General features: G+C 38.9%; 2 protein-coding genes across 3 annotated transcripts in view; one reads left to right on the top strand and one right to left on the bottom strand.

The window, feature by feature from the left end:
• The window catches only part of ASB4 (ankyrin repeat and SOCS box containing 4), a 273176-nt gene that overhangs the window by 10724 nt on the left and 247959 nt on the right, over positions 1-14493 (top strand). The window lies entirely within an intron of this gene.
• Positions 10193-14493, bottom strand: part of PON3 (paraoxonase 3) — a 38147-nt gene continuing 33846 nt past the window's right edge. Inside the window, exons 7-9 of the mRNA XM_086397783.1 lie at positions 14260-14341; positions 13892-14020; positions 10193-11488 (exon numbers count right to left, since the gene is read on the bottom strand). Of these exons, the coding sequence (XP_086253909.1) occupies positions 11330-11488; positions 13892-14020; positions 14260-14341 (370 nt within the window). The 3' untranslated portion in view covers positions 10193-11329. The remainder of the gene's footprint in view (positions 11489-13891; positions 14021-14259; positions 14342-14493) is intronic.

Genomic DNA, 14493 nt, shown 5'->3' with positions numbered 1-14493 from the left:
TCAATGCATTGGCAGAGAGCCAGAACCAAATCTGCCAAGCTTAATTCTGTGCAGGCACAAAGAGTTGATCTTGTGGCTGCACTTGCTGTTCTTCCTTTAGAAGTTGCTGAACCTGGTTGGCAGTAATTGCAATGTTCTCAAGTGTCTGCAAGTATGAAGTTCCAATGTCCTAAGAACTCCAATAACACTATTCTGCTTGAGGCATCTCTAGTAAAAATACAAAACAAAACCAAAAAACCAACTCAAAAACCACCAGACTTGAATCCTGGATTCATGGTCATTTTCTGAAATTCTATAGTAGCAGAAATAAAATGAAGATAATTCCTGTTGGTTTATTACATGAAATAAATGGAGAAAATCTATGAAACTGCTATGCAGAAATAAAGCAACTGCAGTGCAAATAATAAAGTTCTATCCAAGAATAGAAAAAGTGCTTTCACCTCACAACATCTTGGTAGGTGAGATAGGGCCAATGTTATTATCCCTGTTTTATGCAAAGTCATTAAGTTAGGAAATGGAGGAGTTTCAGATATGTATGTCCAGCTTTGGTGATCCTAAATTTAAGTGTATCTAAAAACAGAAAGTGTTAGTCACTCAGTCATGTCCGACTCTTTGCAACCCCATGGACTGTAGCCTGCCAGGCTCCTCTGTCCATGGAATTCCTGACCCAGGGATCAAACCTGCTTCTTCTACAATGCAGGAAGATTCTTTACCATCTGAGCCACCAGGAAAGCCTATGGGTTTGCAGAGAGTCAGACATGACTGAGCAACTAACACTTCAGAAATAGAATTTCAAAGTATGTAAAGCAAAAACAAACACTACTATACCACTTCACAACAGTTATCTAACTCATCTCCAAAACTGAAAAACATAAAGTTGAACGATAGAAATGATAAAAAGACCAGCGATCTATGAAATAGAAAACAAGGAGAAAATACTCATTGTGTAGAAAGCTGTTGAGTCATAAGATGAAGTCCTGATGCATGCTACAACACGGTGGCACTTTGAGAATGTTACGCTGAGTGACAGAGGCCTGCGTACTGTGATTCCATTTATGTGCAGTAGCCAGGATAGACAAATGCACAGAGAGAGAGCAGCTAGTAGTTACTAGGAGTAGGGGAAAAGGGTGACAGAGAATGGCTTAATGGACATGGCTTTCCTTTTTGGGGTAATGAAAATATTCTGGCACTAAATAGTAATGATAGTTGCATGATACTGTGAATGTATTAAATGCCACTGAATTGTATATTTCCAAATGGTGAATTTTATGGGGGTTTTACCACATTAAAAAAATCAGAGGACAAAATATTTAAAAAATGATTATTGAAAATAGTACTAAAATTTATAAATCTTTAGTAAGACAGAGAGAGGTTACAAAATCTAAAAAGAATATTACCACAGGTCCTAAAAATATTTTTATAAAATAAAAATGTATTATGAACTGCTTTATTCCACTAAATTTGAAAATTTAGATGAAAATGATGAAATTCTAAACTTACAAAAAATGCACAAGAAGAAACAGAAAAATCTCAATAAATTTTACATTTATTAAAGACATTGAATCTCCTATTTAAAAGAAAGAAAGAAAGTGGAGCAACAGGAACTCTCCAGCATTATTAGTGGAATGACTACCTTGCAGAACTGAACATATACTTGTGTGTAACTAAATTATGTGCTGGACATGAGTGTATCCTACTACTAACTCCAATTTGCATGTATACTCAACAGAAATGTTTACATATGTGTATTAAAATACACTCTACAAGAAGGTTCATTGCAGCTTAGTTTATAATTAAAAAAACCCCAAAAACCTGGATGCCGTATAAGTGTTCATCAGTAGTAGAATGGATAAATAAATTGTGGGATATTCATACAATGAAATACTATATGTAATAAATGAAAAAGAATACTGTAATGTGCTACAACAGAGGCTTACAACAATGGTTTGTTTATCACTTATGCCACGTGTCCATTGCAAGTTGGCTGCAGCTCTGCTTCCTGTCATCACCAATCCAGGATGCAGTCTAGCAGAGCACAGGGCATCTAAGACATTACCAGTTTGGAGGCAAACAGAGAAGAGACACAGTGAAACACGGACACTTGATATTTCTACCTGGAAGAAGTGGCATGTGTTGCTTTACCAACATTTCATGGCCCATAGTAAGCCATGTGACCACTCTTCAAGTTCATTAGCAGAGACATATTGCCAGCCACTGAGAATAGCATACCAAGAAGAGAACAAGGATACTTGGGCAATAGTTATCCAACCTACCATAGAGGTTGGGAAAGTGAATATCTAATGATGCTAAAGCTGAAACTCCAGTATTTTGGCCACCTCATGCGAAGAGTTGACTCATTGGAAAAGACTCTGATGCTGGGAGGGATTGGGGGCAGAAGGAGAAGCGGACAACAGAGGATGAGATGGCTGGATGGCATCACTGACTCGATGGACATGAGTCTGAGTGAACTCCGGGAGTTGGTGATGGACAGGGAGGCCTGGTGTGCTGCGGTTCATGGGGTCGCAAAGAGTCGGACACAACTAAGCGACTGAACTGAACTGAACCCAGCTTTTCTCTTGGGCTGATGGGAGTCATGGTGAAGGTCAATGTCTGATTCCTTGGAAGTAGAGGATTTTAAAAGTTCATGTTTTATTGAGAGAGTGCTCATCAGGAAAAATTCTGGAAAGGTAGCAAGACAAGAAAAGGAGAAGGATCAAAATATTTAAACCTATTAATGGTAGGGCACATCTAACTTTATTGTTTCCATTAATTCTATAGTGTGTGTGTTTGTGTGTGACTTTTAGCATACAGTGTGATTTATTTTCAGTACCAGTGGACTCATCTAGAATCCACTGATAATCTGTTTACCAAAGATCTTGAACTTACATTCTATCCACAGACAATCTTCAGATTCACTACAGAAGCCACTCTTTTTTTCTGTAATGAAAATTGCCAATAGTCCAGAGAATGTTCCAACTGTACTTCATTTAGGTTTTACTTCTTAATGGAATCAATGACATTTTACAGGTTCATGTGATATACCAGTTAGCTGTTAGAAACCACAGAGCTCCATTTCCCAAAACTATCCCTGATGAACCCAGCTTTTTCTGCTCTGTCTGTGGTACAGAGTATCAAATTGTATGTTAAAAGTTTCCATTACATTCTCTATTCCTACTTAAGCATGTTCTTCTTGGATTTCCTCACTTGCCCTTTTCTATGCTAATTATGGTGTTTTACATCTCAAATAAATTATTTTCTAAACAACCTCATTGCATGGGAAAATGGAATTTTGGCAAAAAGTAAGTGATTTGTGTTTTGCTGTAGACAATTTCCTGCACTATTGTGATGTATAATAGTTTGAACACAAGTACATCAATAATATTATGTGTGCAACCAGGTCTTCTGTGATGGTGTGGTAGAGACACGAACTCAGCACCTTCCACCTCTTTTCCAACATCCTTTGGGTACAGTGTTTTAAAATCCTGGCTATATATTCGAACCATGTAGGGAGATTTTGTAACCTAACAGTGTCTGAACTTCAGCAGGGGTGTGGGTGAATATGGGGGGAGTCAGATACTCCCTTCTCATGCACCTTCTTACCCTTCAGAGGTGATAACTAGAACGTATACTTCCACAGTTCTTGAAGTAACAGTACAGGGTGTGATTTTGTGCCACAAATCAGAAGGGCTTGAGCAAGACTGAAATTTGAAACCTTGAGCAAAGAGGCAGTATAGCAAGCATCTGCTCTGCTAGTTTGACTGCAGGCGTGGTTCTGAATCCTACAGTTCTTATGATTCCTTGAGCTCTGGGTCTTATTTATTGTGGCCAAAATTATCTTCAGTCCCACAAACAGTGCAGGAAGTTCCATATACCCTTAACTTTCTGTCAGTACTCAACAATGTTGAGTCTTTTAATTTTGCTAGTCTAATAGGTATAATGGCACCCCACTCCAGTCCTCTTGCCTGGAAAATCCCATGGACAGAGGAGCCTGGTGGGCTACAGTCCATGGGGTCGCGAAGAGTCGGACACGACTGAGCGACTTCACTTTTACTTTTCACTTTCATGCACTGGAGAAGGAAATGGCAACCCACTCCAGTGTTCTTGCCTGGAGAATCCCAGGGACGGTGGACCCTGGTGGGCTGCCGTCTGTGGGGTCACACAGAGTCGGACACTACTGAAGCGACTTAGTAGTAGTAGTAGTAGTAGTAGTAGTAGTAATAGGTATAAAGTGATTTTAGAGTGCTGTTTTAATTGGCACTTCTCTGATAATTGAAGATTCTAAGCTTTTCATGTGCTTCATTTCTCCCCTCTTCTGCAAAGTGCCTCTTCACATTATTGCCTGTTATTCCTTGGGGTTACTGTCTCCACTTTGTTATTCTCAAGAGTTCCTAGTATATTCTACTCTTTAATATGTTGTCAGTTTAACATTTCAAATATTTCTCATTCTGATATTCATCTATAATCTTTGTGAATGGTGTCCTTCACTGAATGGAAATCCTTAAGTTTGATGACTCAAGTTCAATCAACTTTCTTGTCTTAGAGTTTCTATTTTTGAAACATTGTGTCAGAAATCATTCCCTATCCTTAGGTCATAGATACTTTCCTATACTGTCTCCTATTAACTCTAAAGGTTATACTGTAGATCCTTGCTCAGTAGTTACCTAGTAATGTTAGGTAGGACATAGGTTTATTTCCTTGCATAATGTCAGTTGGTTTTCCCACTTCCATTTCCTAAACAAACATCCTGACCCTATTAATTGGTGCTGCTAATTTTATCTTACTTGAATTCCCCAGGCAGAAATATATTTCTGAGATCTCTGTTCTATTCCATTGGTCTGTTCATCTTTTTCTTGCACAAATACTAGACTGTTTTTATTATTAGACCTATCCCTGCCCTTCATTTTTATTTTCTGAAATTGACTTAGCTTGTCCATACACATAAAAAAATCTATTGTGAGGTACATTGTGTATACTCAAAAGTATATAAAATATATATAGTTATAGAAAAATTATAAAGTAATAGCAATGTAAAACACCATCCAAGTCAGGAAATGCAATAATGCCAGCACTCCAGAAGTTTTCCCATGTATCCTGGCCTGACTACAATCCCACCTTAGGATAGGCAACCACTATACTAACTTTTGTGATAACCATCATTTCCCTGTTCTCTCTAATGTATCCATCTAAGCATGCATCCCCAAACAATTGTTTGATTTTGCCTTTTTGGGGATTCCTTCCAAATAAAATCATTTTAATACTTTTTGTATTAATTTTTATTTTCTTTAGCTCAACATTTGGAGAAGGCAATCAACCCACTCCAGTTCTCTTGCCTGGAAAATCCCATGGACGGAGGAGCCTGGTAGGCTGCAGTCCATGGGGTCGCTAAGAGTTGGACACGACTGAGTGACTTCACTTTCGCTTTTCACTTTCATGCATTGGAGAAGGAAATGGCAACCCACTCCAGTGTTCTTGCCTGGAGAAAGGGACGGGGAAGCCTGGTGGGCTGCCGTCTATGGGGTCACACAGAGTCGGACACGACTGAAGCAACTTAGTAGTAGTAGTAGCTCAACATTATTCATGAAATTCTTCCATGTTTCAAATAGCACTAGTTGTATACATTGCTGTTTACTGTTTCACTGTATGAATTTACTACAATCTGTTTATCCATTTCAACTTTATTAACGTTTGGTTATCTCTAGTGTTGTTTCTTTTAATTTGAAGAACTTTTATTACAAACACAATTTCTTTAATGGTAATAGAGTCATGATTTATAAACTCGTCTTGAGTCAGTGAAGGAACTATGATAGAGGACACTGGCTACTTACCCAAACCCTTCCTCTCTGGGCATAAAGAAACCCAGCTGAACTATATTTCCCAGCTTCTCTTCCAGTTAGGTATTGCCCTGTGATACCCTTTATTAATTGTGTCAACAGAAGTGCCATTTCCAGGTTGAGCCTGAAGATATTTGGCATGTTTCCTCATACTTTCTTTTGCTTTTGTTTGGGATGGACACCAATATGATGATTTTTCATGAAGATGTTAATGCCCTACAAAATATACTCTCTTGCATGAGAACTGCTAGATCCCTGGAGTACCACAAGGATCAGAATTTTCATGCTGATCTGAGAAACTGTTATCTGAGATCTCTGACGTGAAAGAGATTATAAATATTTTTCTAAAATGAGGAACCATATATATAACACTGGCATATAACAAGTACTGTTCTAGATTTTATAAATATTAACTCTTTTAATCCTCTTAAAAACTGTAAGTGCTAATTAGTCTTATTACCTCTATTTTAAAGAAGAGAAAACTGAAACTCAGAGAAGGCCAGAGTTGCACAGTTAGTAAATAACTGAACTGGGGTTCAAATCCAGAAAGCTGGACTCCCCAGTCTGTGCTCCTACACACTATGATGTACTATCTTTAAGCCACTATATACAAGGGATCTTTATTACAACAGCTAGTGTGCGTGCATTCTTAGTTGCTTTAGTCTTGTCCAACTCTTTTTGACCCCATGGACTGTAGCCCGCCAGGCTCTTCTGTCCATGGGATTCTCCAGGCAAGAATACTGGAGTGGGTTGCCATACCCTCCTCCAGGGGATCTTCCAACCCAGGGATCGAGCCCGCATCTTTTATTTCTCCTGCATTGGCAGGCATATTCATTACCACTAGCGCCACCTGGGAAGCCTGTTACAATAGCTTACTGTGACCTTAAAAATACAGGAATTGGAACATAGAAGTGGGGTTCAAAAAATAACCTTAAATATGTGGTTAGATAAGAGTTGAAGAATTTTACAGGCTGAAAAACTGGAAATCCTTGTAACATCATCACACAAATATTTAGGAAAAACATTTCCTACAATAACTCGAAAGGCCGGCCATTTCCCCAAAGAGCAACCGGAATGTTGTGTGTTGGTTGGTTGGTCCTTGACATTTTTAGTACAGGACAGTGATAAAATTATGTGTTCAGGTAAGAACTAGCAGGCCTAAAGCAGAGGCTGTAGAGGAGATCTAGAAATGTGGTGCTGTGCCCCAGCAGCAGGAGGAAAACTGGCTACAGCTCATAGCCTTTCTCAAATACCTCCTAGTTAGGAAAACCAAGCTCGCCAGCACTGTGGGATGTATTCACCACTTTGTCTCCTTTCACCCATTCCCTCAAATGGCCTCAAAGGAGGCAGCATTTAGGTAAGGGAGAGAGAAATGCGTAGACATGGAAAACAGGAAGTAAATTAAGCTTGAAAACTGTGTCCCAAAAAGGAATCTGAATTTGTTGCTGGCACATGGCAATTACTGGAAATAAACAGATGCTGAATCCTGTCAAATTCTAAGCTATTTTATTGCATAAGCAACTAAAAATCTGACCTGGAAATGTCCTCAGATTTTCAAACATATACCTGTAAGAAGGAGGCTACTAAAATTACATAGTATTTCTAAGACTCACTTTCAGTGTGGTCTTAAAGCATAATGTACTAGAAAGAATTCCAAAAGGGTAAAATTTGGACTCACGGGGACCTAGAAAAATACACCATTACTAAGACACTAACCTCATTTCCTCCCAGGTGGAATAATCTCATTGGTATGGACCAGAGACTGCTAAGTGTATTCTAGTCTTTCTTTTAAGAGAAGAAACAACTGTTTATTATTTTTTATTATTGATATTCTGCTCATACTCAACCATTGTAATTGGATGTGTTGTGGGAACAATATTTTATTTTCTAGGCTACCCCATGTAGCCACATCTGGACCTAATGTAGAGATCAAAGCATCACCCTCAGATCCTGTTCTTTGAACGGAAGGGAGAAATTGGGTGGGGCTTGGAGTTATCTTTCTTGGTGAGGGATACAGTGTGTGAGAGAAGACTGGACTGTTGCTGTGACCAGAGGCTAGACTGTGGCACAGAACACTAGTTGTACACCAAAATGTATTCGTTCTTCGTCCTCGAACGTATGTCTCTCCAGTTGTATTACATCACCCGTTTCCCCCTGCAGTTTGTTAGGTGATGCCATGCGGTTTTTACCATTGGTGAGAGAGTAAAAGTAATGGCTACCATTTCTAGTCCTGGGACTTAAGACATGGGGTATCTCTCCCTGACATCTTCCAGTCTTTCTCTCCTTCCAGCTTGATGAAATACAGAAATGAGGGTGAACGAGCTTCAACCATGTGGATAACTATAGTTACCTAGCTGTGGTGCAGCAACATGATGAAGCTTTCTGCTGCTTAGTATTCACTCTGTACACTATTCCCCTTTGCTCTGTGTCCTGGGAGGCTTTCTGGCCTCCATTAATAGCTCCCTGCCTTATGGATTTGGGAGGGTGGAAGGGGAGTTCAGTCAAGATATTCATTCCCTCTGTTCTCTCTGCTGAGTTGTCATAGGTTAGCTGCATCCTACCAGTGACAAGAGCATCTGTTGGGAGAGTCTCCACTTCATCTACTCTCTTTTGGTTCTAGTAACTGCTTCTACTCCCTTGTTCCTTCAAACCTAGGGCTGGAAACAGTCCCTGGAAAACCCCCAACATTTCTCTTACTCCATTGCTAACAACGGAGTATTAGACTTTGTCTTACTAGTTTCTTTTTACATTCCCACCCTTGTATCTATACTCCCCTTAAAGAACTTCCCTCAATAGCCCCATCTGAGTGCGCTTTCTCTTTCCTGCAAAACCTAACCAGTGATGTCTCTGAATGGCCCCATCAAGGGAAGCTGCCATATTGATCTCTCTCCTAAAAACTGGACAATAAAAGAAAAACTTATCATCTATTTTTTAAGGCATCATATGTTTCATTTTGTATGTTACAATAGCTTAGCCTTACCTCAATTAATAGTGTTATTTTTTTCCAGGAGTTTGTTCCTTTCATAAAAATTTCAAATTCGTTGGCACAAGCTGGTGCATCAAACCCTTTTTCTCTCTCTAATGTCTACAGCATCTGCTTGTCTTATTTTTCATTTCTGACACTGGATACTTGAGCCATTCTTTTTTCTTGATAAATCCCACCAGATGTGTGTCAGGTTTTATTATTTTTTTAAAGAATGAACTTTGGCTTTTGTTTAATCTCTACACTATATTCGATTTTCTGTTTCATTAGTTGACTATTACAAATTACTTCTGAATCTAGCATCTAAACACAGTAAGAAACTTTTATCATGATGCATAGATTTTGTGAGCAAAACAGAAATGGAAGAGTTTTTGTATAACCTAGCCTTGACAGTCACCCGTCATCATCTGGAATATCCTGTTAATTACACAAGTAAGCCATATTTGATGTAGGAGGGAACTGTGCAAGAGAATGAATACCAGAAATCAGACATCATTAGGGGCCATCTTGGAGCTGTCAATCACATTGGTTTTTGCTCTTTACTTTCCTGAGCTCAACAAAGAGCTCAACATCTCTCTAGTATCCCCACCTGCATCTCTGACAATTTAAACAGAAAGACTGGGGAAGAAAAGACAATGAATCATCAAAATGTAGCATCTACTGTGGGGAGCAGTCCCTCTCCTTCCCAAACCAAGTAAGGGAAGAGGCTCAAGGTAATCGCATAACGATTTGGAGGTGCCTACATGAAGGGAAACACCAGGGCTTTATCTCTCCTAGGCCTTCATTGTAGAAGGACATATTGGTCCCTAGCAATGAGATTGCCCCCCATCTCTCTGGGGATTTTATCATGCAGCCTTTCCTAAATTGCCCCGAGAAGAAGAGGGTAGATTCTTATGAACCCACCAACATCTAAATACGCTTATTCTTCTCATCTCTGGCTCTCCAAGTCTTCCTTAGTCAGATAAACTTTATCTAATTTGCAGTTGTGCAGGTTAAAGACAGGAAAAAAAAAAAAAAAGGCTGTATTTTCCAAAACTGGCTATATACATGCTGTTAGTTATTTTTCTCTGTGACTCCCTAATGGTTGGCCTTTTGAAATGTAAAATCTGAGAACTGATTGTAACATTTTGCGAGTCGTTCATCCTCTAAAGCAATGGAAGCTACAGTTTGTGTTGTGTGTTTAGTTGCTCAGTCTTGTCCAATTCTTTGCGACCCCATGGACTGTAGCCGGCCAGGCTCCTATGTCCAAGGAATTCTCCAGCAAGAATACTGGAGTGGGTAGCCGTTCCCTTCTCCAGGGGATCTTCCTGACTCAGGGATGGAACCCGGGTCTCCTGCATTGCTGGTGGATTCTTTACCATCTGAACAACCAGGAAAGTCTGGAAACCACAGTTTTATTGTCTAAATCAGAAAGGGTTACATGGGCTAAAAAGTAGAATTTTATCTGGCTACAAAACTTTTCAACAAAACTTACATCTAACTGAGCAAAATGACTTAGGACATAAAGAAATCACCCCAACACCCCACCCTCAGAAGAGAAAAATATATCAACCAACCACTTCTCAGTAAAATTCACAGAAAAGGGAAGGGGGAGGGGGTGGGGTGCTTGGGTATACTAAGCCACGTTAATGATTTGCTAAAGGTTGTCTTGATTTTTGACCAAGAAAGGGACACTTCTATTCATTCTCGTCAAACTAAGGTTGAGTCCTTAGACAGAACTTCAGTACTATACTGTGTTATTTATTTCAGATTTTTTAGGGTCAAGTCTGTGGAATGTTGCTTAATAAGTGTTTACTGAATCAACCAGAATAACAAGTTTAAAGCAGCTGAGAATTAACAGTTCTGAGGCCCTGTCTCCTAGTTCAGAGTCAAGCTGATAACAACACTTCACTTCAGAGACAAGATACCACCATGAATAATGACCTGTTACAAAGATCAGATTAGCTCTGCTGTGGCCCAAAGTAGACAGTGCCATCTGTCTTTTGTCAGGTTTTCCAGAATTTGACTTCCTGTGTGTCTGCATTGGGAGAATGCCAGTTCAGGGAGGGCTTGGGCAGTCTCACAATGCCAGTTCTTGCTTTTATCCATGTGTTGGGCACGTGACTGGCAGTTTGTGCCTCATGCAATTGAAGGAAGAGAAGGCGAATTGTAAGTATTTGAACATTAGCTCTTCTCCTGGTCTGGACTGCAGGAGGCTCAGAACAGCACAGCTGTATGAGGTAATTTTGCCACACAGCTACCAAGTAAGCTGGACACCTCACTCATCACAGCTCACATGTCTTATTGTAGAAAGAATATTGGGAATAGTTGGTTAAAGAATTGAGAGGTTTGGTTTCTTGTCACTAACTTAACTTGCAATTAGGGGAATATTATGTAATGTCTCTGATTCTTTATGTCTATGCATGAGAAAAGCTGGACACACTTTTATTGGTGTTTGTCATTTACTTAGAGTTCTACTTATATGATTAGGGGTTTACTTTTACCAAATGTGTAGACTTTTGGGAATATCTGGAGTCTAGAGCTCACAGTACAGGGCTTTGTGAAATACAGTGCCTATGAGAAGCTTCCCCCTATACACAGAAGCCACAGAGCTGCCCTGAAGCACCGAGCCATTGTTGGCATACATGGTGCTTATCATGGGCTTCTCAGACAAAGCGTTCCGGATGCGAAGTGCCTGTCAAGAAAGAACATTCATTAGTAGTATAAGAACAAACAGCTGTCAGAGACATTTTCTTTCCCAAACACTCCAGGACTTGTACAATTCTCAGAAATCAGTAAGTTAAAATCTGTGCATCTTCAGTCTTTTTTTTTTCTTATTCTAATGAAAGTAATCTCACATCAGCCAAATTCCTCAACAGATGGTTTGCACAATTTTGATAGTTCGGGCATCTCTATAGAGACAGGTAAGAACCATGAATGCTTTTATCTAATTGAATGTACAGTCTTCCTTCTGTAGAAAGGGTCTTGCCTTTCACTGGACATACAGCATGGGGAGGTAAGCGTGGAGCAAAATAATGAAGGGACAGCGAGTTAGCTAGCCAAACCAACCCAGAACCTGTGGATGGTAGTTTTCACAGCTGCAGCCCCCACTCAGGGAAGCAAGTGTAAAGAATGCACACTCTGGAATTCAGTCTGACACAACTGCCTAGTCCTATTTTTGATCTGTAGGATTAACACTCTTTAGTTTGCTAATCAGTAAATATATAAGTGCTCAGGTTTCCAAATAGCTTGGCTGAAGTTCACTCAATCAGGACATGATGTGAATTAAAGAAAACCGACATCTCATTAAAACAGAGTTTAGTAGAGTTTTTTTTTTTTTTTTTAAGTTCCTATCTTAAGGAAGATCCTACAACTTTATCTCAGGTTTGTTACATGGAAATACTCAAGATGGAACTCATGTAAACATTAGCCTCAAGCAAAAATAAAGGGTATCAGAGATTGTGAAGAAAGAAGTCTTACCTAAAATAAACAAATGATTAAACTTGAAAATGGAGACATGAAAAAGAGTCTAAGCAATTTTCAAATAATTCTATGGATCATATTTTCTTTTGTTCTTTTAAAGCAGACATTATTGTTGGGCATTTGTAGAAAATGTAGAAAATTTGTATCACTTTGTGAGGCACACATCTGAGGCTAGGGTAGCTTGCTAGCTCAGGGTGACATTCTTCAGGCTCCAGTTTCAGACTGTATTTTTTATATTTTTTGATGTTTTGGGTTATTATTATTATTATTTTTTTTTTTTGGTTGTTGTTTTTTGTCAAGAAGTTGTGACTAGGGAATTCCCTGGAGGTCCAGTGGTTTGGACTCCACAATTTCACCACCAAGGGTTCAGTCTCTGGTCTGAGAACTAAGATCCCACAAGCTATGTGGTGTGGCCAAAAAAAAAAAAAGTTGTGACTAATTTATTAATAAAAGAAAAAAATTTTTTAATTTTTATTTATTTATTTTTACTGTACTGCATAGCATATGGGATCTTAGTTCCCCAACCAGGGATCAAGTGTGAGCCCCTGCATTGGAAGCACAGAATCTTAACCAGTGGATTGCCAGGAAGTCTCAAGAAACAAATTAAAAAAAAAAAAAAAACTAAAGAATAGCAATTTTGGAAGCAGTATGTTTTCTTTACCCACTGGACCAATTATCAGGGTGGCATTTGAGGCTCAATTTCCCAACACCACAAACCTAGATACAAACATTATATCTTTGTTAGAATCTTACCTTCTCAGTGAGGTCTGTCTTGGTCTCTGTATTTACTAAGACCTGCTGTCCCTCTGTTCACAGCAGTCCTGATCCCTTTTACTGTTATGCTTTTTCTTCCATAGAACTTTCCAACTTAAAACTTACTATTAATATATAATTTACTTATTTCTGATGCTTATTGTTCATGAGTATCTCCCTCCCTAACAGTAGGGATCTTGGTATGCTTTGTTTTCTGATGGATATTCCAAGTATGAGAACAAAGTCTAGTGCATTATAAGTGCTCAATAATTTGGGGGAATAAATCTCTCATAGTATGTGTGCCAAGAATTTATATCGGTATTTAAATTCACTAGAGATTTTTTTATTCTTAAGCATAATGCTGTAGAAATTGCAATACTTTATGCTGTTGTTTTTAATGCCATATAAAATTCAATGGTGTATGATATTGTTTTGGAAGAGATTTAAAATAACATCTTTAAAATGAGACATTCTTTAGCACTATCATATATAATAGAACTGCTGGCAAAATCTAATTTTGTTTTGAGATTACATTTAAACCAGGGTTTAATCAGGATCATTTAAACCAGGGTTCCCCAATTCCCTGGGCCACAGACTGGTACCCATGATTTCCAAAAACAAGTATAGCTTTTGCATGGATGGGATATGTTGTTTAGCACTGATGGTTAATGGGCACCAGGTGACTTGAAAGGGTTAATGGGCTGTATCTCCCCAGCCTGTCCCAAATCTTACTCTTTCCATATGCAGAATTTGTTCAGTTCTGGAACATCACATATAGCCTGCTAAATTCTCCCAAGTCACCTCCACACATTATTTGTTCTTGCAGCTTTCCCCTGCAGTTCAGGTAAGTCTAAGAACTTACTTCTGACCCTGGAGGATCCTCGGTGTTATACATCAGCAGCTTGATAGCATTAGGATGGCATCCTGCCAAAATATCTCCCGTGTCAGGATCAACAGTTAAGTTATCCACTAAGGTGTCCAACTGGATTACCTTCCAATGAAGAGGAAGCAGTGAAACATTGTTCTGACTTTCATCCCTCCCACCTTCCTCCTACCAGCTCCTTCTGGCTCCCCAAATTGGTATTTTTGCTACTGAATTTTCTAAGTGCAAACATAATGTCACCATCATTCTTCTAAAATAGTCTCATTTCCTTCATTCAAGAAGTACATTCCCAGGTCAAGCTTGGGAGCTAATGGAACATGTTGTATGGGAAACCAGGGTCCTGTTACCTTGAGTTGAGTTAAATCCCAGTTGTCATGTATTTTCATAACATGAATGTTCTTATCTGATACATCAGCTACATAGATATACCTTTGAAGTAAACAACATTGACATTTAAGCAAGTAATAATGAAAGATGACACTAACTCTTATTTTGGAAAAGAAGTATACAAATTCACAATAGCTCAACATGCCCGTGCAATACCTTGCTATAAACCACAGTGAAAGATAATGGAGTAGTAT

This window comes from Bos grunniens, chromosome 4, assembly GCF_055505025.1.
Source record: "Bos grunniens cultivar Pamir isolate PY7600 chromosome 4, Bosgru_T2T1.0, whole genome shotgun sequence".
In the NCBI taxonomy this organism is placed as follows: Eukaryota; Metazoa; Chordata; class Mammalia; order Artiodactyla; family Bovidae; genus Bos; species Bos grunniens.
This window is presented reverse-complemented; position numbering and strand designations above follow the sequence as displayed.